The sequence below is a fragment of the Apteryx mantelli genome, chromosome 2, assembly GCF_036417845.1.
Source record: "Apteryx mantelli isolate bAptMan1 chromosome 2, bAptMan1.hap1, whole genome shotgun sequence".
Taxonomy (NCBI): Eukaryota; Metazoa; Chordata; class Aves; order Apterygiformes; family Apterygidae; genus Apteryx; species Apteryx mantelli.
In genome coordinates, this window is record NC_089979.1 from 112351602 (window position 1) to 112375656 (window position 24055).

At 36.3% G+C, this 24055-nt stretch overlaps 1 protein-coding gene across 5 annotated transcripts in view; it reads right to left on the reverse strand.

The window, feature by feature from the left end:
- The window catches only part of SUGCT (succinyl-CoA:glutarate-CoA transferase), a 334455-nt gene that overhangs the window by 187842 nt on the left and 122558 nt on the right, over positions 1–24055 (reverse strand). For all 5 annotated transcript variants that reach the window (XM_067291226.1, XM_067291227.1, XM_067291225.1 and 2 more), the window contains 3 exons: positions 22730–22801; positions 18041–18138; positions 3718–3820 (listed from right to left, as the gene is read on the reverse strand). In XM_067291226.1, the coding sequence (XP_067147327.1) occupies positions 3718–3820; positions 18041–18138; positions 22730–22801 (273 nt within the window). The remainder of the gene's footprint in view (positions 1–3717; positions 3821–18040; positions 18139–22729; positions 22802–24055) is intronic.

Below are 24055 nucleotides of genomic sequence, written 5' to 3' on the forward strand. Positions count from 1 at the left end.
TGTGTGGTATGACTCTAACCACTCTGTTAAAAAAAAAAAAAAAAGAGAGAGAGAGAGAGAGAGAGAAAGAAAGAAATGTACCACCATAGGGCCTTCATTTTTATTTTCAGCTGGCAGCATTCATATAGTAAAATTCACCAATGAGCATGGCTTTAATCTGGCAAAACATTAACTAACAAACAATTTATTAAACTGCCCTTAATATTTCTGGGTTATTTAGTTGTTTCTTAAGTACCAGCTATTCAATGAACATAATGACACTGTAAAAGACTGTGAAAGAAACTACATTTCTTTCACAGGGGAGGGGGAAAGAGGGGAGGACAATGTTAATGATAATAATAATAATAATAATAATAATAATAATAATAATGTTCCCCTTGCTTAACCAGCAAAGATCTTTGTTCGTTCATAGTTAGCTGCAGTACAGCGCGTACCTGTTTTTGTTTTGTTTTATCTTTTGGGAGAATTTGAATAGTTTCTGTTAAAAATGGTATTCTCTTTTAAGTTTGTTTTGTTTGGAAAACCTCAAACCACACTGTATTTCATACACATGTTCCCAAGGGTATGTTAAATAGGACCATACTGAGGTCACTAGTAAGTTTTTAAAACTTTTTAAGAATTCCTTTAAAGTTTTGTACAATCTTGGCCTGGTTAAAAGAACATTTTTTTTAAAAAAAAAGAGCTTGAAAAAGTTTGACTGTAAAAAGCTTCATGAAAACAGTCTATACTGTACTGTTAAGAGTTTGTAAGAACTTTCACAAACATTCTTTCCTCTGTCTTGCTTTTAAGAAAACTGCCCCCTTGACTACCGTATCTGCCCGTTTCTCTCAGCCCTTTTAACCATACACGCGCAAGCACACAGGTATATACTTGTACGCACAGACTGATTGACTCAGCAGTACAAATGGCAGTGGTATTCATTTTAACCTCACGAATGAGTAAAAGATTATAATCAGTTGGGAAAAGTGGACGTTTCACTCCATTCATGGAAAAAACAGTATCACCTGGCACTCTACCTTAGTAAAAAATTTCATATTTTTTGGCAGCTCTCTTGGAGTACAATTGAAGCTGTTAATGACCTTAACAAAACATCCTGGGATCAAAAAATGTGTTGTTTTATCTCAGTTTATAAAAGAAGCTATATAAACCCCTCTTGGCCTTCAGAGTTCCAATGTCCACTTAGTTAAAATAAAATAAAATTTGATTTTTGCCTGCAGCTGATTAAATTCCATTAGACCATTTTAGTTGGTCTTAGCTTGTCTTTTCTGTCTCCTCAGATTTGCTTCCATTCCTTCCTGCATTATTCCAGTCCCCTCCCAGGATTTTGGTCTTTGGCCGGTAACAGCCCACCGCACCAGAAAACCTCTTATGGCATTACTAACAGCTGTGCTGGCATATGCTTTGATGATAGCTGACATACATGCAGTGCATCTTGGTCATCAGTGGTGTGAGCCTGCACATATATATATAAAATGAATGATGGTTGCATTATAGCTACCAAAATCTGTAAATTATTAGGAAGACAATGGCCATGAAAGTCAATGGAATTGTCTTAAGATTCAGTTCTCCTGTATATACATTTTGGGGGGTTACTACTGCTCATAACACTCAAAATGGGAAATATCCAATGTAGGTTACAAAATCTAAACATATTCCATTAGAGGTAGATTTTAAATTTGTCTGTACTGAAGTACACCAGGTTTGGTATTGTTCTGGAGGCTATGCAGTGGTTGAAGGCAAATGACTTTTAAAAGCAGATTATTGGGTTATAATAAACTCTTTCATAAATCACACTCTTTGTGCTTGTTGTTATACAGTATTAGTAACTAAGGTTATTAAACACGAGTTAAGTGACATTTCTCCTACACATACATTGGTGATGTAAATACCTTGACTTAAGAGCTATCCTTTAAAAGGCTAACACCTTCCCATTTTTCAAGAAAGAACAGAAAAAAATGGAGTCCATTTTTCTCTCCCCTTCAGTAGAATGATAACTGCGAGAAAATGCTAAAGAAAGCAGAGAGCACCAAAAAGGAAACAAATTCATAATACTCGACATCACCACAAATGTTGACATTTAGTTTCCAATAGTCATAAGAATGCAGTGACTGAGTGTCACTTATTTTAGAGCAGGGTGTAGAAAAGACTAGCTTCATTAGAAAAATTAAAGATCAGTATGCTCCTTTACAAGAAAATATTTTGAAAAACCTGCTATGTGGTGGTATCTGAACCCAGAGCACTGTGGTACCTTTCATGAATAGGCTAATTCTGTCATATTATTTAAAATATAGGATGAACACTAACAAGAACAAGGTAACAAAGCTAATGCTCTTTTCAATTTGGGATGTAACTGCCATCCACAACATATTGCCTTCTAAAAAGTACTCTTTCACTTTGGAACTGATTTTTTAAAAATATGATGGAGCATCAGAAAGAAAAGCACAGGATATTTTTTCAGTATTACCCCAAGTACAATCAGCCAGCCAGGCACTAAGTAAAGTCAAGACTCTTGCTGTATGTTCTTCAAAACCCAAGTTTAATCCCTGTAAAAGTTATGAAGTGAGAAAGTTGGCCCAAGCACCCTCTACAGCATGGTGCTACCTCATTTCAAGGAGAAACAGCGTATTAATCTGAAAAGAGAGAACTTTTATTCTGTCACTGCGGTAGCCATATAAACGTCCCTCAAAGTATAACAAACATATTCCTCTATCCTAGAGATTTATTTGCTGTTCTTTCCAGAAAGCTATAACCCTATTCACACTCCTGACAAACACTTCTAGACAGCAGATACGGACACATACAAGATTGGCATTTATTTCAACCGCCAATCTCATTTTTCTAGTTATTGAAATGAACTAGGAATGTTTTCATTCCTCCATCTTTTCTGTTTCTTCATTAGATACACTTACGAGTAGAATTTCAGATACAGGTTTGCACTCAAAAAACACTTTGTCCTTGTTGAAAAGGTTACTTCCATTATTAGGAATTATTTTGAAGAAGATATGAATAACTCTAAAATACTGTTACACTATTTAAGACTATAATTGAATTTGTGATAGGAACATCAACCCAGCATAAGCCAGAGGTTGAGGAAAAGGGGAGGGATCACTGAACGTGCAGATGTTACAACTCTACAGGTGCTAGAAAGTAAAAATATTGTTTAAGTATAGATGCAATTCAGTGAAATATTTATAAAAACTGAATCATTCTCACTCTGGGAAACCACCAGGCCAAGAAAAGGTTAAAATCTTTCTTCATCAGATTTTTGTTTCATTTTCACGATTCCATTCAAAATTTGGCCACCCCCCTCCAAACAATATAGATTCTGGTTATCCATATTCTACAGAAAAAAAAGATTCCTTGGAGAGAACAAGAAGGGTACTTTTCTGAATATTTATCTGACAGAATTTGATTAACAGTATGTTACATTTTCTTTCTCTCTTTTCCTAGCCACTGCTGAAGGATAGATTCCATACAGGACATGGGATACCCATAGTTTAATACATTGTGGCAAAGTATGTGTTCCCAAACGTATAATTCATTTGAGGATCTGTATTATCATTTCTTATTTTGGCCTTAAATTCAACCTGCCATATACCTCTTCTATCCCATTTTAAAGTAGCTGAAATCAGGTCTGTGTGGGAGGAAAAGTAACCATTATTCGGTATTTGTAAAACACATGTAATAACGTATAGAAAAGACTTGGTGAGAACAAACCTGAGGATCCGAAAATACTTGCTGCATATTGTTGATTGGACCATACGGAACCCCACTACCTTCAAAGAGCTGCAACCATTTGATCGCTGTTTTTTCAGAAAACCTAAGAACAAATAAAAAGCATGTGGTTTAAACTCTGTGCTTCAGATTCTGAGGAATGAACAGCATGTCTCCTCCCTCTCTCACTGCTTCTATACTCCCCCCACTGATTTCTTCCCGGACAGTCAATAACATAACAAAAATGTAGTACACGTGTTCTTCGGAAATGCAAAAACCAAAGCCATAGGGGAAAGAACATAGTTGAGTTGACTTATATTTCTATCTGATTGTCTGAAGCAATCCAGCAATGATGTAAAGCTAAATTATCAGCAGTTTCAAATAGGGATCAATGGGTTTCCTCCAGTCCTTAATTATACTAACATGCTTCACATTTGTTTTCGTTTATGTATTTATTTAACAACAAAAGGATAGATATAATATGGGTATGAGTCTAACATACGACACTGTTCACTAAAAGCTGATTTAAAGCACTACAGTGTTTTTCCTCCATTACATCCAAAACATATGTCAGGATTAACAGCCACATTTTTTGGTCAGATAAAAACATTGACTACATATTTATTTGTTGTATGATTGTACAATCTGTCCTAAGGACATCCGGTTGAGCGCATATACGTTGTGCCTACGCTGTTGAATCCAAAGCTCCATGTCCTTTTACCGCATTCAAAAAGCTTAGCTTATTTCTCTGTAAGCATTCATTTTCAGAATTGGCTGTTTTACTCTACTGTATTCCCCCTCTTTTGAGAGATGCTTTTTTCTCCATGTCTGCCTTCCAGCATTACATACATGAAGAAAACACACTCCTGAAGCACTACCGGCTACTGAAAGGCAGTATTTTCTGCAGCCTTCTGAAACTCTGAAGCAAAGGTGAACTCCTTTGGCATTCTTATCTAAAATTTCATGAAGATAAATAACACAGAGGTCTGCCATTATTATAAAGGAAAGCTCTACTCCATCATATGTACACTACTGAAAAGAAATGAAGTGAGATTAACAGGAAATTAATAGACCCCTTCATAAGAAGCACGCCAGTTACTAGCATTCTGCAACCCATCAGTTCCTAGTTACCTAAGTGTTATCAGGAACAACGTCGATGACGTTCAGTTTTACTTGTAGCACCTTCTTATGCCAAAACCTTCAAAGTTCCTGGTAGAAGTGGGTCAAAGTTAATAGATACCCGAGCCTGCCCCAAAACACCAAAAGCAATCAGTATCAGTCAGTACAAAGGCCAACTTTGCAAGCCTTTTCTCATATATATGCAGCAATTGGCTGCAAAGTATTTTATGATACTTTTAGACTGAAAAAAAAAAAAAAGAAAGAAAGAAACCAGTGATAGTGATAAGTTTCCATGATATTAACTATACTGCACAGGTACGGATCCAATCCTCTCTGGGAATGTCTTTCTTCCTGTGCTGAGGGGACTCCCCCCAGCTTTCATGAAATTAATACTGACACCCAAGGCATTTTGCATTTATCCAGATAAATAGGAAAATGCACAAGTTTCATATTTCTCTTCCCCAGAAATATAGATTTTACTAATAGGAGTAAAATTTATCACCTAATAGGTGTGAAGACACATAATACTTGTAGATATGGAAGAAATAATATTACAAAAAAAAATCAGAGGAAAAGGCTAAAAATGTGCAAAATGTGTCATGAAGATTGCAAAGCATCACTTCTGAAGAAAACATGTAAGATGTTCTTGCAACTTGCAATTATACACGTCATTGAATTTATTAAAGTTATTTCATGGTAAAGATGTAGTTAGCAACAAAGACAAAGCCATTCCTGGACACATCTACGGTCCATCTAATTTAGTACCCTATTTCTGAGAACACTCAGAACCAGGCACATTAAAGAAAGCTGAAGAGAAAAAAGGTAACCATAGAGAGAAATAGATCTTCTTTCTGCCTCAGTGATTACAGCCTAATCTCTTAGAAAAGCATGATTTCCATTAAAAATACAAGTTATATTTCCCTTCAGTACTCCTTGTTTGGCAACAATGCTTATAACGTGCATATTCTTTTTGTTCATAAACTTCTATTACTAATGTTTGGGGCTCAACCTATTGCATACTCTAAATACAATTCACATGAAAAACTGCTTCTCACCAGTTTTGAATTCGTCATTCTTTTGCGATCTTTTCTTCTCTCAATTGCCTATTTTTTTCCATAAAGGAGTTTTTCATGCTCTCTGTAACATCCTTTACATTTTTCTTACCTTTTTCAAGTTCTTTATTAATCTTTTTGGAGATAAGTGGAACTATAGAGAGGAATCACCATTTAATTACTTAACAGCATCGTATTATTTCCATATTACTGTCATTTCCATTTTGTTTCCACCCATCTACAATGAGCTTCCTGGGGAACGCCAAGATCCCTTTCCTGAGGCTGATACAGTTCATTCAGAACCTTGCAAAATGTATAAGCAATTCATTTGCCTTCTCAACGTGCATTTATCAACATTGCTTTCAATTACCATCCTGTTCCACACCTATATACTTTAATTTTTCATAGTTCTTCCTGGTTTTAAATTACCTAATTAACCCATATTCTCTACAAATATTGTTCTTTCTCCTCTCCAGTCCATTATTAGTTAACATAAGACCTACTATGAAACCTCTTGTCACCTGCTGTTAGGCTGCAGGCAAAATAAAAAAATGATGACTGATTCTCACTTTTTATTTTCTGTTTCCTAAATTTAGATCCTGACCGTATTTGCCCATCATCTTGCAACTACTAAGCATCTTCAGTGGCTTTTTACTGGCAATCTTGTAAAAAGCTTCTGAAAGTCTAAGTTTGTCTTAGCCAGTCTGAAATACATATCTTTGACGTTATCAGTAAACCAGAGAGAGGGTAACAGAACACTGAAGCACAAGTTCCTTTCCATAAATTGTGCTCATTAGAGCCTACAAAATTACGTTCTTGAATATTTTATTATTCACATCTGCAAATCCAACCAATTACTGAGTATAACTGTAAAGCTTACTGGTCCGTCACTCTCTGTAACTACATGCCTTTTAAATACAGAGACAATATTTGTTACTTCAGTTTTCCAGTGTAGCTCTTTATATAAGAGACTGTGTTGACTTGCTGCTAGCAACTGAGCCACTTCCCTCCTGAGATGCTTCATAATTCATAGCCTGCTAACTCCCCTCTTTATGAATTACTAGCTTTTTTCCACTACTACTTTTTCAGACAACCTCTGCTACTATCTCCTTTTTATTAAGAAAAGACAGCACATCTGCAAGAGTACTTTAAAACTGTGTTGAAGACCAAAACTAAGAAATGATTTTAATTCTCAATAATCTGTCACCCATGATCATTCCCCTGATCAATTAGTAATGAATAAATTCAGGTTTGTACCCTGCTTTATCATACTCCTAGCAGTTCTTTTTAACAAAGAGATTATAAATGTGCTCCTCAGTTTAAAAAAAAAAAAAAAAAAAAAAAGTAATTTTGGATTTGAAGGATACTCCAACTGGAGTTTTTTCAACTGGAGTGTTAATTATTTACATTTGCATAATCAGTACGCTGTTTCATGGTGTCATAGTAAATTTGATTAATTTTCAAGACGAATACATAATCTTCATCAGTAATGTTATTAAGAGTAACTGAGTATAAAGTGAGGTAAATGCAAGTTTTGCAAAACATCTGTGGGGTGTAGGAACTTCTGAAATCTTAGCTTTTGCTTAGGTTTTTATTTCCTATGCAAGAGGCAAAAACTTACCACAATTTTGTGGAAAATAGGTGATGTTCTGTTTAAAAAAAATGTTCATTTTGAAAGAAAGATTCAACCTGATAATGATTGTCGTAGTCTTTCTTATTAATTTATTTAATGGTGGTTGGAGAGAATTCCTAAAAGCTTTAAACTCGAAGATGTAAAATCCCACATTCCACCCACCCCCAAAGGAGACATGCATCATTTTCACTTGAAATTGAAACTCTTGACCTAAATCTGATGTAGAATAGCTTCCTTTATTTGTGGTGAAAAGAGGCTGTTGAGAGCATATTGTTAAGCAAACTGTTTAAAAACAAAACAAAACACCACCACTGCCAATAAAGGTCTATTATGCAGATTTTGAGAGCAGCAGTATGCAAGTATTTGGTTCATTCAGTTGTGTTTCATATATTTAAATATCCATTGCACAGCATGAATAGAGAAGTGTGTTTTGAAAACTAATTAAAGATAACAGCACGATTTTAAAATACTCAAGTTTTTACCTCTCTGATGTCAGCTGCATAAGCTTTGCATTTTATTTTTTTGTACTAACCTCTGTGTCCTTCCCTTCATCTGAATATAACTTTTTATAATAGCATTTACACTAATAAATACCATAAGCTTTCCTCCTAGCAAAGGGCTGATGTTTAGGTTGCTAAATCAATCGATATGATCTCAGCACTCCAACATACTATGTAAAGACAACTGAAGATTGGGGCTTTCCAACAGAAGTAAAAGGCTCTGAAATTCTCTCCTGAAAATGGAAAGCTCTATCAGTGGGAATTTTCAAGGCCTTGTCAATCTTTTTTTCCTTACCATTTGTTTTAAAACTTTCTTCTATGCTTTAATATCACTTCTTACATTTTCCTACTTGGTATATAAGTTCTTCCTCTTCTTAATTAAAAAAATTACAATGCCATCTGCTGTCTTTCAGTAGGAAGAAAGTAATTATTTTTATCAAAAAAAAAATTTTTTTAAGTCTAAACCATGGTCTATCTTCCTAACTTAAAAAGCTAGTGACATAATAATGTATGTACAGCATCTGAATTCTGAAGCACTATACTTGCAAGTGAATCTTCATCTGGCCACAGAGCCCCCTGATACTGAGTGACTGCAGGAGGGCTCAGCCATGTGATTCACACTGTAGAGCTACAGCTTATCACATATGTCCAAAGGAATCCCTTTTTCCCCTAAAATTCTCCATCTGTTACAGATATAATCCCATAAATGCCATTTAAATTATCTATGATTTATTTGTAGAACCATTTCAAATCTGTAACTTAGTTGTCTTCAATTACCACCAGTTATTTTCAAACTTCGAAAGAATTACTTTTTACCATATTAGTCCGTGGTATGAAGCTTGAATGAAGGTTCTTTCTAAAAACACTTGGGGAAAAAAAAAGGAGGATATGTACTCAGATGGAGAATAAATCCATTGCTAGGACCTTCATTGCAAAGCCTGTAGGTCTTCACTTAACTAGAAAAGTTAGTAGTCTCTATGAGGTCTTATTTCATATTTTAGGCAGAATTCTCAGCTGTCTCTGCACTGAATTGCACAGCACTTATGATGGTATTAAAGCTGTGATATCAAAATGATGCATCATATTCTGCAACCTTTAAAATTAAAGATATTTCATGTTTAAAAATGTTGTAAGAACAGGAAGTGTATCGTCAGCTAATGAGCTGAACAAACTGAAATGTTATTTCATAGGAAGAAATCAAACTAAGTATTTTTTGCTAAATTCTTAAATTTAGCAAGTACCATTACAAGAAAAACTCTATATTTAAACTATCCACTCAGTAAATTAATGCAAAAACATTACAGCACAGTATAAGAAATAGCCTAATGTGGTTAGCATAAGTCCGAAATTTAAACAAACAAAAGACTGTTTCCTTATACAAACCACAAGTGTAGTTTCGTTTCTTAAAAAAACAAGACCTAAATCCCCTTCTGCTTCCTAGCAGTTTCTAATAATCACTAGTAAAATTCACAAGAACATTTTTGCTGCAAATTTCAAAAAACTGAAACAACCTGATCTTCCAGTTGCTGCAGTGCTCAGCAGAACATACAACCTGTGGATGTCCAGGGGAAGAAGGCAGGAACACGAGCTTTCCCTAAACCAGTAAGATATATGAGCCCTCTAACAAGCAAGTGCTTTGTCCGAGGTGTCAGAAAGTGGCATCCTCTTAGGTCTCCTCATGAAAGCATTTCCAGTTCTAATAGGCTTGAAAATTTGCTTCCAGTGTAACAAAATTTTGTTTCCACTTTAACCTACATTAGTAACGCTCCTTTAAATACAAAATAATAAGGTGGAAAGCACTTTGAGATTTATGTACAATATCTTTTCTCATTTTAATTTATGTTTTCTAAAACTGCATTTAGTTGGGTCCAGAAATTAAAGGGAGAGTGGATGATTAAGTGCCCAAAAGAAAGTGTCTGACTCGCATCACTTGGATGAAGTAGTGTTAATAGGTTAAAGAACCATACCTGTGACTTCCATTAAGTTGTAGTAAACTTCTCACCTTTCTAATTCTTTGTGTAATCCTAGTTTCTTTTAATAATCAAGGAATCTTTTTTAACTGACCAAGCAAGGCAACCAGACAAAACATACGACATTTCTCACCACAAGAACAGGAAAGAAGGTAGACAGTAGCAGAGGGGATACAGCTGCACTACAGTATACAGGAAAGCTGGGTATTACTAAGAATGAAGCAGTAGCACTTAGAGTTCAGACAAGGCAAAAGCCATGGAGAACACTAAGGAAATAATATGGTTAGTCCTTGCTGTGTTCCACATAGCAGCAGTTATGCTTCTCAGCCAGCTGAGTCAAAGTTACCGGTGAGCATCTTCCCAGGTCACAGAGGCACTGTGGTAAGACAAACGTGCTAACAAGAAATCACTTTTATCAGACATGTACTGACATTCACATAGGAGCTTTCATAATAGGTCTGAAACATGGTATCAAAAGTCATTTTGTTTGCTTGTGAATACTTTGTTTTTGTATTATGTCTTTCAATAAAATAAAGCATGAATGAATCCACTTCGTACATATTCTTTGCAAATATCCCATTCTCCATGTTTCCTAGGAAACATGCAATCATTGCTACATAATACGAGGAAGTGCCTGCCCTCATGTCTCTCTAAAGGATAAAGCCATCCAATTACATGCAAAATAAGCTTGAAAGAACTACTGAACCAAAATATTGCTCTTTCTTCTCTGCTCTATATGAAGCTTATAGCAATTAATTTAGAGAAGTAATTTGGACAGCTATCAAATGGAGATGGAACAGCTACATCTATGATTTTGTGGTATTCCTTACATATAGTCAATCAAGAAAACCTCCTGTGTACTTGCTAAAATCCACAGTAGCATTCTTGCTATTCTTATACATTGCTGTGGATGCTAATAGCATCCACAATAGCATTCCTGTGTTTTCTAGCATGACCCAAGTTTGTGGCACGCTGTTTGCATCTTTTTGTTCTACCAACAGTCTATTTACTTTCAAATATCTCTAATATTTTCTCTCTTGTCTTCTAATATGCAATTTTTTTTCATTTCACTATTAACTCTTTAATGGTAGTTAACTCTGTAAAAAACTTTGCAGTTTCTTACAGTATAGAAGACACTATACCAAACAAAATTGTAGAAAAAAGTTATTGTGAAAATTCAAATAATGCATCATTATTCCTTAGTGTACAGTAAACATACAATTAGGCTTTTCAAATGTTTGCTATAGTATTTACTCAATAGTCTATAAGTGTCTCCATGATAGTATCAAATTAGTCTCTTGCTGGTTACTGATTAATCACTCAGCACACCACAATAGACCCTGGAAATCTTTGGGGTCAACCTGATTGTACTGACATGTTTTGCTGATGGATATGTGGGCTACTTTAAAGATGTCACAGATAGTAGATTATAAATGATAGCCACATAAAGTACAGTCCAGATATGTGTAGGTACCACAAACCCATCCTGTTTTAAATTTCTGCATGTTTTAAATATTAATGTAATGAATCTGAAATATAAATATTGATAAATCCTCACTTTTATATGCAGAATTTGTGCTATACATGAATGCACATTCATATTCCTTTATGATGTTTTGCATGCTGTTTTAAAATCACATATAGTTTTTAAAGAACAGTGTACAGAAGAGATGAAAATATGCCCATATTGTAAAATATAAATGTTTCTTATGACTCTTGAATAGCAGAATCCAGCATGTTCCAGAACTATTTCTTGTTGGATTCACAAAAATGTTAGACCATGCACATGTTAGAAATGTACTCCTTTTCCCAAACCTTCCTCTCCTTTTCTCAGATAAGCAAAAGGACTATAACTTCTGTAGTTATGACAGAGGGAGTGGAAATTAAGTGAAAGTCAGCTAGGTAAACATGTGCCTGTAAAAGCAGATTCAGAATAACAGAAAGCTATATCGATTTTGTTGCTCCTCTTCTTTTTAACTATTCAGGTGAAGTAAGGTCTGACAAGGGGCCTGATTCAAAAAAAATCAGTGAAAAAATTTCCCTTGATTTCAGCAGCCTTGTAATTAGTAATGCATGCTATCAGAAAAAAAGACAGCAGGTTTCTTTACAGAAAAAATCTTGAACTTCACACTTACATATGAAAATGCTTAGAGCTTTACTAACCAGTGAGAAAAAGAAAGCACAGAAAATATACATTACCTTACCCAATCCAAAAATCAGATACTTGAGATTCTGGGTCTCCCTCAGTTGCACACATGGAAGTGGACAGAAAACTAATGAGAGTTTAAAACAGAGCATTTTAAAACAAACTGTGGCAGTTTGGTAGCTGATGCCCAAACAGCTCAACCATCTCTGCACTGATGGCAGGGCAGAGGACTAGGGAGAGTAAACCTCACCAGCTGCGCTATGCTGAACTCACCAGCTTTCAGATCTCTGATACTTTGCTTGTCCTGCTGAAGGGGCAGGCAATCAGATGCCCATTTCTGTAAAGTTATTAACAGTGATTTCAATCTCAAGGGCCCCAGCTTAGGAAAAGAAAGGGTAGAGAGGGGCAAGGATATTTACAGAGAGTAGGAATGCCTCAACAAATGTGAATTTAACAGCGTTTCTCATCAGGCAAATTAAACATTTTACAATACACTTTCCTCTTAGGTGCCCTCCTCCTCTGTTATTAGGTGGAAACAATTTAGCAGAGATCTCATTAACTGAGGATCAGGTTCCTCTGTGCTTCCTTCCTGCTCATTTCTTTTCCCCTCACACTTATATATGCAACAAGCAGCTGTGGTGCAGTCAAGAATAAGGGCTTTAAAATGTAAGTGCTAGGAATAGAAGCTCCACCCTGAATCACTTCCAGCCCTAACACTTCTGATTTTAAGTCTACAATAATTTAGCTCTCTAGACGACGTGGATTCATTTAGCTATAGCTGCAGGAGCACTAATCATGATGAATTTATGTGTTTTTCATTATACTAGCTGCTTCACTTTAAAGGCTGAGGGAATGTCTACTATTCCCCTTCCCCCATGCACACACACCACCTCACACACTCTGTTCCATTTAGAGGTTAATTTCCCTAAGTACTTTGGAGTACACATTTACCTGGACTGTCTTCAAATGTGTCTGCATTCCTGAGGTGCAAGGTAGGATTGATGTTCAAATTCCAGAGTAATTTGAAAGAGGTCAACAGATTCGTCTCCCTTCCCCAAAACAGCTTCTCTTAAATCTGGCATTATACTAGCTTTTGCACAGATATATCTCAAATTACACACACTATATGTGTGTGTGTGTATACATATATATAAAAATATATATTTAAAAATATCCCACATTGTGCCTGGTACTATTCTGTTCCAGAGGAAGCAAAGGTAAAAGCGGAAAGAGGAGGGAAGGGAGCAACAATTAAAACTTGGTTCTCTTGGATGGATGTACATCTAACTCACAAACCAGAGGTTTACACTGGAAACACAAAAACCAAAATGCTCTGTAGTCTGTCAGTTTGCACATGAGCTGGGAGTCTCAGTGGCCTCTGTAGCAGCCATTGAACTTGACCTCCACCCAGGTTGGGTCATTTTAAATTTGACTCTTGGCACACATCCAAGAAAGGGAGCCATTCTGAGGCAATTTGCTTTTGTCAGGGTTCTGGTTCATTTTCATTTGGGGAAAATGTCACCTAAGTAAAGAGGAAGATTCAGAAGGCACTGAAACTCCTTTTTTTTTTTTTCTTAGAGCAAACATAGTAGATGTGCAAACGTTGGCAGCAGGAGGAGAAAGAGGAAATAAGAAACTGGGGGAGCAGTAGCAACTGGAAGATGATGATAGGGACAGGAAAAAGGGGACATGGCAGAATAGGACCAGAGATGGGAAAGGGATAACAGCATCGGTAGCAAAGGGAGTACAAAACACCCCATATTCCTATATTCTTCTTCCCTGTGCATATACTATGACCTAGTAGTCCTTGCAGCACTGTACTCGCTTCCTCATAGAAGATAGGAACTGAAAAACACTCCCCCTCTCAAAAGGACCAGGACTGCTTCCTGTAATTTCCTCCCCTCATCCCCATGTAAGAAGTTGGTCTCTCAGAAGCAGCATATCATTCTAGAGTGGTCTACGCGCCAATCCTTTTTATTGAGATCTGACGATCTCTAGGGGTATGTGAATTTATCCTCCCCTGCCTGCCCTCCCTCCTTCCCCCTCTCTCTCTCTTTCATGTGGCCTCTGTAGAGGGAGTTGAGATGTTGGAAGCAGATAGCAAGCACACACAGGCTGTGGTGAAGAGCTGAGGAGAGATGTGCTTCACTCTTCAGATCTGTCAGGAGAGAGAAGGGATGAGAAAATTCTTTCTGAAAGGAATGGAGCAATTCGCACCTCTCAGAACTGTTGTTTCAAGCTATATTTATCTTTCAAGCCATATTCATCTCCATCCTGTATTCTCACTCAGCTCAGGACATCCGACTGTGATGAATAGGTCATTTCACACCTTTCTGAAAACTCTTCTGTTTAAAGGTCAATTTGTTCTAAGTGCTCTATAATCCCCGTGCTTATCTAACTGCCTTGAAATCTGGCACAGTTACTGCAGGCAGTGAGCAGAATTATTGATCTAAATTAGAGGTCATTTGAGTCAAAAATTCCCAAGATACAGTCCTTTTTAAGAAAACTAGCATTCCTTAACATTGACCAATTGTACCAATGTTTCCTTTGTGCACACTTCTAGAATCAAGCTCCGGCCAAAGAATCTCAATTGCTTAACATTTACCCTGACAAATGAAAGGCATCTCCTGTCTCCTTGGTATTCAGAGTTCAGATGTTTTCAAAAATTTTAGCTCTCCACATGCAGTGAATTCAATGCTCAGGACTTCTGGGAATTCCTGACCCTCTGAGTAGGTCTAAACATCTCCCTCTAAATAAAACCTGGGAAATCCTTTTCCATAAGACAAGGAGGTTATGAATCCTCCTTCCCGCCCCTACTAAGGGCTCATGAATTGAAGTTAGTCCATTTTGAAATTTAAGAAAAATATGAAAGGAAAAGGTAACTCACACCTACAGAAATAGCTCCAAATATTCCTGTGGTAGAGGAAGGGGACGAATTACATAGGCCAATGGAGGCCCAGCCAAGACTACAGCAGGGACCTCAACTCAACAAGATTATAATAGCATCAACAGCCTGGAAAGAAAGTGTGCAAATATCTACTGTGCAACAGCAGTGATATATGCATGGAACAGTAGCATACCGAATCTCTATTCATACAAGTGGCTTTTAAAATACCAATAATTCACTGGGACAGGAAGGATGTATAAACTGGAAATGGTGCAAAAAAAATCATGGGAAGGAGAAAGAGACAGAACATACATTTTTCCTCTCATATGCTTATAGCCACCATAAGCACTTATTGAGATGCTGGAACATAGACTATATCCGTGAATTTTCTGACTGGCTTTATCAGCAGCAACACTCTCAGACAATTCCACTGCATGACCATAATTCCCATTTGTTTTTCTATGTATATTGAAAAGAGAAGGAACACTCAGGAATCACCAGGTTCCTATATATAAAATGAAAAATTTTACTTGCTTTTTACTGCTCAGGTGCACGAAACAAGAAGTTTGCTCACTTTTTCCATTGCAACAGCACCACCACAAAAAGCTTCTCCACCTCAAGTCAGATGCAACCTGCCTGATGCAGCACCAAAATGAGTCAGGGATGAAGGGCCTAACTAAATCCTTAAAAGACTTCCTTGTTCCTTTTTGCCTTTCATCACACAAAGGAGGGGTTCATCTCAACAACAAATGTGGTATGATGATAGCAGATCTCACTGTTATGACAATCACAATTCTTCTAAGCTGTTCCAGCTAATGTCTCCATAAATTCACTGTGGGATGGACAGTAGGTTAGATACAGTGAGTGCAACTGGCAGGCCTGGAGGTGTTTGTTACCAACTAATGCACCTTAAGCCTAGATTTTCTGTGTTATGGAACCTGCAATACTATCAAGCAATCTGTATTTTAATTAAGATCTTTTTCAGTGAAATTCTGTCATTACTGTTTTGTCATTTCTCTTCATTTCTCAAGGAATGACATTTTTTAGCACTGACAAAATGTTCATTTAATTCTCTAAGTAACTACATCAAAGATGAACCACATAAAACTACAAACAGTGCATTAGTGAATAATAGCAAAATTACCATGGAATGTGTATGGAAACATATTCAACCTCCACTAGAATGCCAAAGATGTTTGTTATAGTCAGTGTTTCAAAACTGAATGCCAGATGAATTCACAATATTATGACATAACGGAATACTACTGGAAGCATCTATACCAAAAGCATGTGTATAGTCACATCTGCACTTGCATATAAGTTGCACAGAAACTCAGCTGAAATGATGCTAGCATAAACTCTGACAGAGGAGATATAAAGCAGTAACTGAAACAGCAATGAGGTAAGAAGGTGAACTAATAGTTATATGTATAAAAACAAATAAGAAATCTGGTGATCCATTCAAAGAACAAGTGTTCCTTGAACTTTAGTGTCTTATTCAAATATTTCACCTATGAAATCTGCATTCAAAATTAACAAGCAAAAACCTGTTTAGTAATTGATCTGTGGATGGCAAAACAGCACTCTCACAATGGGCACCAGAGTAAGTCAGATAAATGCTATCATAAATGAAATGAACTCCAAGTGACAACTCTACATGAATCATCTTTGAAACTAAGACAAAGTCTCAAGAACATCCCAGCTCAGAAGTAGGTAGGTCAAACCATAACTATTCCCTTTTAAAGGCTTAACAGTTATAGGATGAGTGGGTTCATCTATGCTATCATACTACATTTGTAAAAGAGAGCAAAAGATGAGCTCAAAAAGTTTATAATGAATAGTTTTACCATATTATTTGAAATGCGAAGTCACCTTGGATTTCAGTATTTCACCAGGAACAAGATATCTGAAAATGGACAGGTAAAGCAAAGACAAAAAGTGCAAAGAAACAGGAAGAGGCAGAATCACTCTCTCTATATTTGTTAATGCAAGGTTATTCCAGTTCTCAGTCTCTAAAAAAAAATGTGTGGAGTTGGTGGGAGGGGAAGGGGTGTAGCACTGAAACTGTGTTCTCAGATGAAATGAGGAGACAGCTGACTTAATGCTCCCAAGTAAACAAATAAACTATCTGAACAATAATCATTACACACTTGTTAACAAAGACTCATACATGCCACAGCTTTAAAGTGTTAAAATAATCATATGACTTTTCTGGAATCATTGACAGCTCTAGACATAATGCCTCCACTGCTCATCCTCAAAAATGTGAAGTGGTGCTGAAGCGACTTTTGGGTAGCTTTACATAGATTCTTTGACAGGTTCACAGTCTTAGCCAGAAAAAGACATGACATGGCTGGTCCTGGCTGTTTTTTTTCTTATGTGATATAAATTTATCATCATCTTCTTCATCAAACAGAGGAGGATTCCACAGAAATAATTATCTTCCTCATTCTGTTTGAGAAGACATAACTAAGTTATTTTACTATCTCAAATAAAAGGTTCCTGAGCTTTCTCTTAGATAATTTTACATAAGGTACTTAGTAAGATGATTCCCATGTAGAATAGTAAGTACATGTCCCTTTATTTCAAAAGGCGAATTCTGGGGCACAGAGTACTGCCAACAGAACCAGCAGCAAGAGAGTTGCATCAAGTAGAACTCCCTTGGATACAGCAACTGTCAGTGAAAACTTAAAAATCCTAGTCGCAGAGAACGCAAAGTATGCTGCAAGCATTTTATTTCCAGGAGTTACATTGGTCCAGAAAAGCAAAAAGTTCTCGTTGTTTCACTGGAACTCAAGTTACTGATGATAAGTTAAAATGGTCTCTGAAAACTTAAAACTATCATTTGGTTTCTTCCTAATCCCTGTAGTCTGTGTGCAAAAGACAATATACATAAGTGTTCTCAATACCTTTAAAAAATAAAGTATCTCAAAAGATTAAAGGAAAATTTTCATATGATGTGAACTTGACCATTTTCATTAACAGATTAAATGTCATTTTTCCTTTTTAATGAACTTACCGGGTTGATAATATTTCAATAAGTTCTTTTCTGTTCTGCACTCTGAGTGTATTCGTTTTGTATCTGGAATCTTTACTAACTTCAGGCAAATTCAGAATCTAAGTAAAAATAAAGGTGAGAAATGTGCTTCACAGGAGATCATTTATATAGCTAGGAAAATTGATTATCAATTTAAGATAGCTTTCCAAATAACCCTACTTCTCATTAATATTTTAATATAGATTAGGAATTAAGAAAATACAATGCTACTTATTCAATGTTATACAACAAGTACAGAAGAAGAGAGAAATTAAACTGAAGATCCCAATCTTAGTCTATAGCTTTTACTATTAGCCAGAAAAGACTCTTGTTATTATATTGTAGAACATTACAAAGATTGTAAATTATTATCGTGAGGTTAGAGACATCTGTGGGACTATACTGCACTGAGTTACATGTCACAGAATAAGAAATATGACTGTACTTGATATTTATACTAGACTGAGAAAAGCTATGTCTAAGAATATTTCTTTTTCATTTGAGCAATTTCTGTCAAAAAAACAAAAAAATGAAAAGGTGTTTTTCTACAGAAATGTCATAGTTTGTCTTTATGATTTCTTCAGAAAGAATTAATAAAGAAAATTGGTGGTATAACCTCCCAGAAAGGAGAAATATATCTTCTACATGTAACTCCCACTTGGCATGTTAAAAATTTAACCATCATGCAAAGACAATTTGAACTAGACCATAAAGGGAATTAAATGTGGAGAATGAGTCTGGGAGTTTTGTAGGGGCGTTTACGAGACAGATTAGCCATGTGGACAATCAATATTTACTATATATCTATTCATGCCACAATGTATTTATACAGAACATAAACAAACAGAATGAGTTGTGTTTCCCAAATTTAATAAAAAAAATCCCGATAACATTAGCTACTAAGGAAGGCAGAAAAGAATCTTGAAAGAAAAAGATAGTCATGTACTCTTCATGTATTTTTACTCACTAACACTCACTCAAAATCCATTTTGCTTATGCTAAGCCTTATAATCATTTTAAACACGTTACATTTTTTACAGGGCCATTTCCAAGATGGCTTATAAGAAAAACATTACTAGCTCAACACTGAAGATCCTGTAGCCCACCGTCCTATCTCAGCCAGTGGTTGAACGCTGATGCTTAGGAAGAGTACAATAACAGGGCCAGTATATATGATACTTCCCTAATACTCATCCAAACTCCAGCCACCTTTTAAGGCCTTTCTGAGCTGGAGGTAGTTTCTATGTATTTAGCAACTCTCAATGCATTTTTATTAACTTGTCCAGTCATCCCTTGAATCCGTAAACCTATCTACTACAATACATAAAATACACAGATTGGTGTCAATTTCTCTTGAATTTGCCTCGAATTTAAAATTCTACTAATCCCCTCCCGACTGGTTCAGACCAAGGCCACTATCATTTAGTGACTGCTCAGTTTGCTGGTGTGAATAAGGATATGGTCTTAGTTAGCTGCCAAGTGAGTAGCTGTTGACGTCTTAAAACCATCAGCAAAGCAGATACTCATCTAGAGTGACAAAAGCAAGCATGGAAACCAAAGGATCAATAGAGTTATGTTAAAACAATGATCATATTACATAACTTTTCTACAGATTTCTATCTGCAAGGTAACACAAAATATGAATCTAGCATCTTCCATCAACACTTAGTTCACTGCATGCTTTCTTTCCCTTTAGGTTTACATAATCTACCGTATGAAAAATCGTCTCATATCACAATCTAGCTTTAGAAATTTTTCTTTTCTTATCCAAAAGCTTAACAATAATATCTGTACCCCCTTAAAATTATTTCCTCTTTGTAACACTTATTTTGGGGGTTACAAATCACTGCTTTAGAAAAAAAATCATGGAAGGTTGTTCAAAATAAATGATCATGAGTATTTATTTATGAGAGCTTAAACAACTGAGAAATTCATAAGAAAACTATGGTTCCATTTGATGAGTTAGATGAAAAATGATCATATGGAGTTGCTCACTATACTGTTTTAATTAACATGACTGATTTCAGCTTTAACTTAATGTCCATCTGTTTTAAGGCCGCATGTCTATATATGTTCCTATAAATTTTTTGTGACTAACAAATGCACGTTCGAGAAGACATTCATTAATGTGCCATTCATCTTTCTGCATCATGCTGCCAATATTATTTTCTTTATTTCACTGTGACTATTTGGAATGAAATTGCTGTTCTCCTTTTCTAGGCCCTCTTTCAAGCTCAATTACAGTACAGTTGGCATTTACAGTGCACATCTAAGAACGCATATTCAGAGTTTATGCTCTCTGCATTTTTCCCCCCAACACTAGCAAAATTGTTTGTATTTTCCTTTGTTTTACACAAAAGCACAGTTTCTGAAGACTCTTGTTCAGTATTCCCACTTAGACTGAAGCAGTTACACTTCAGGATGCATTTTCGTAATACTTTATCGCTATGCAATATGTTTCAGCCAGTAGTGTCACAAAGTTTTTAGCAATTATCCAAGTTCCCAAAGGAGTTACAGTTAGTTTTTCCTGTTTTTTAAAATATCTCAGTGAATTATTTAAGTTTTTTCTATCTCACTTGCTAACTGCTTGTCTGAAAAGATACGGTTGAAGCAGAATGTTTGCAATTGTTGATAGCTTCAGCCAGCTGTTATATCTCTTGAGCATGTGTCTTCAGGGCAACAGCTTCCATACATTCCATATTTTTAGCACCAACACATCTTTAAAAGGTTCCCTAATAGCAACTCCAATGTTTGAATTAGTGTTCTCTGTATTTACTAAAGATTCACTAGGGTGCTGAGGGCCTTTCTGTAATTAGTCCTCTTACTTGACTGAATCTTGCCCTTTACTATGTTTTTAGTTCCAAATCACCTTCAACTTAACATAGAACATATCTTTGACAGTGTTCATGGCATTCCATTGACTTCTGCATTACTCAGTTTCTCAGTAATTTAAGCAGCCCAAATCCATGTCTATGGTAATTTGATAATGGTAACACTACTATTCTTTTCAAACACAAATATGAAAACTGGTTTACAGAAAAAAATCTAACCATTACCCAAGACTTGAACTAATTTTTCTTTTTTTTTTTTTCCACTCCCCTTGAGTTTTTTCCATGTTCTGTACTTCCTACTTTCAGTTCTAGAAACACCAGAACACATTTTTAAGGATGAAACAAAAAAACAGGCCTGCAGACTAGGGCCAGTATTCATCTCACTTCATTTTAGGCTCTTCAGATTCTGAGGCAACCGAAATCACAGATGCACTGCCTCATACTCTGGGGTCCACTCACTCCTTTTTGACTGCAGAGAGAGTAAGTAGCGACAAGACTCCACTGTCAGTCTCAGTTGCACCCTGAAGTTAGGTGAATGCTGGTCAGGATTTTTAGTGACCTCTAGCTCTCATCACAGTGTCACAACCTGTTGAGCCAGGATGTGCCTTCCTCCAGGATGGCAGGATGACCAGCATTTGGTGCATAATTCTTCACGTGATAAAGCATCAAGATAACATTTACTGCACTGTCCTCAGGCTTCCTGGACACTCTTCCTTTACAGGACAATGGGTCTTCAATAAACAGAGGTGTGGCAGCTAGACACTTATTCAGTCATTAATCTTCTTCATTCATATTAATATAATGACCATACTATAGTGGTTGGACACCTTTATGAAAAAACTGCTGAGTTAGCCAATTTTGAAGAGGTTAATTTGTTACTTATAACTGAGAATGCCAATTCAAGCAAAAGAAAGCAGACCCCTCCAGGAAGAGATAGGTGGAGATATGTAGCGCCAACTGCATTAAGAGATAAGAAAGCATCAGTCACAACTGCATTGTGTTCTTACTACATTTTCCAGTCATTGTGAACATCCATGGAAATAATAAATGTCTGACATGTACAAACGGAGGAAAATAATGCTCAATTTCCTGAGACTGCCAGCTCACTTGACTGTGATTAATTTAGGCTAAATATCCAAGTGCCAAGAGAAAAAACACAATGGTAGGTAAAAGGCAGAACTTTCATTTTAAAAAATGCTGTCTAATTCTATATATACAACTTCTCTTGTGTCAATCTACATTTTAATGGGGTCTATTGTTTGGCATGTGCTACACTTTATTCAGGAACATTTCTTTCCCTACAACCACCCCTTCTTTTTTAAAACATATTCACTGCCATGAAAAAGCAATTCCAGGTATTAAAATAATAGGAAAAGAGTATGTGAAAAATCTAAAAACATTTTGTAATTTTTAAGCTACTCTCTGTGAAAACAGAATTGCCAGAAAACATGGTTCCTTGAGTCCAAAATAAGGAAGATATAGGATTTTTAAAAGCAGCAGTCCTCTTGAAGTTCTGTTCTTCAACGTCGTATCTCTGCACCACAGTCAAGTGGGCCCACAGTCCTGTAATATTCCTGTTTTAAGAAGTCTGCAGGTGTCCCTGTGAGCACAGACCAGCACTGAATAGGGTTCCAAAGGACTACACATTAGGCTACTAATTAAAGTGGCAAAAGAACCACCCACCCCCTAAATCTACTATGTTCATAACTGTGTCTTACTCACCCCTTATTTTCATAAAAAGGGAGAATTAAGACGCAATCAATAAACTATTCCTCTAGACAGAATGGAGAACTATATACAACTATACTGTTGCTGTATTGTCAGCCTAGACCATCCTTACCTTGCACACAGTAACAAACTGTTGATCATTTCCAGCTCCTACCACAATGTAGCCATCCTTGGTCTTAAAAGCCTAGAACAAAGATAGGTGATAAGCTGTGACTAAAATACAAAATACGAGCACTTCTCTCAGGTGAAAACATTGTAAATAAAGTTCAACTGCCTTCATTAAATAAACATTGGCATTCAGACTAAATCTCTAGTTCAATAAAAGTGACTCAAAGTCATCCACAAGGAGGAAATGTCAGTAATTTAAAAGAAAGTGGTCCTTTTGATTTTTCTAGAGTTGAGAACTTATTTTCATTAATAGTTTACTTGCTGAAAATATGGCCTGAGGCATCTTGAAACTATTTGCAAATGTGATCCACACTCACAGGGACTGAGGAGGATTTACCAGGATAACACTTACTTGCTAGAAGTTATTTATTCAGGTTCACTCTTTGCCTGATTGAGAGCAGAGAACTGCACTAAAGTCTCACACATCCTGAGCGAATATGCCAGGTACAAGGCTACAGGGTATTCTGAGATAAATCTTCCCTAGCCCCCCTGCTGGAGCTGTTCCACTTTTTACGAAATATTTTTACACTCAGTAATGGGAAAGAGTAAGAATAACTCTCTTCCCTTCTAGTTAGCTGGCCCACCTCAAAGATGGGGATCACCGTATCCAATCCATACACTGTTGATTGCTTCATTTCATATGCAAAATTGGACATCGTAAAAAACTGAAGGCAGTCTGCCCTATGATACCCAATAGCATGGATCAGGCAGGCAATCTAACGGGGATGGAAGGGACACCCTGCATCTTCCAAGCTCCTCAGGTACAGATTAAACTGTTTTCTTAGTCGGTATTCTCAAGACCGATCTCTTGGAGGAAACAGAACTATTTTCCTTTCCATTTTTGAGTATTTGTCTTTTCTTTTATTTCCTTACAGTGGCCTTAATAGCATATGTCATGCTGAACAGAACATTTCACTGGATGGAACCAAGAAAATCTGTTATTGGGATGATCCAAGATTTTTACCATTACGTCAAGACATCTTCTGAAATGGGATAATGCTTACAGATTCCTCTCTCTGCTACACCTCTCCCTAACACAAGGGTGTGGAACAGCTTTCAGTCACAAGCGTTACAACAGTTTTTGCAAGCAGCCAAGAAAGACTCTTCCACTATTTGACTTCAATGCAGAAGGCCAGCACAGGCTAGTGCACTGATGGTGACGACACCTTACACTAGTTTCTTGCAGAGAATAAATTTCATCTTGCATTCTCAGAAATCAGTTTTCATGAGCTATCAGGGCCTGAACTAAAGGTATGGATTTTTATTATAC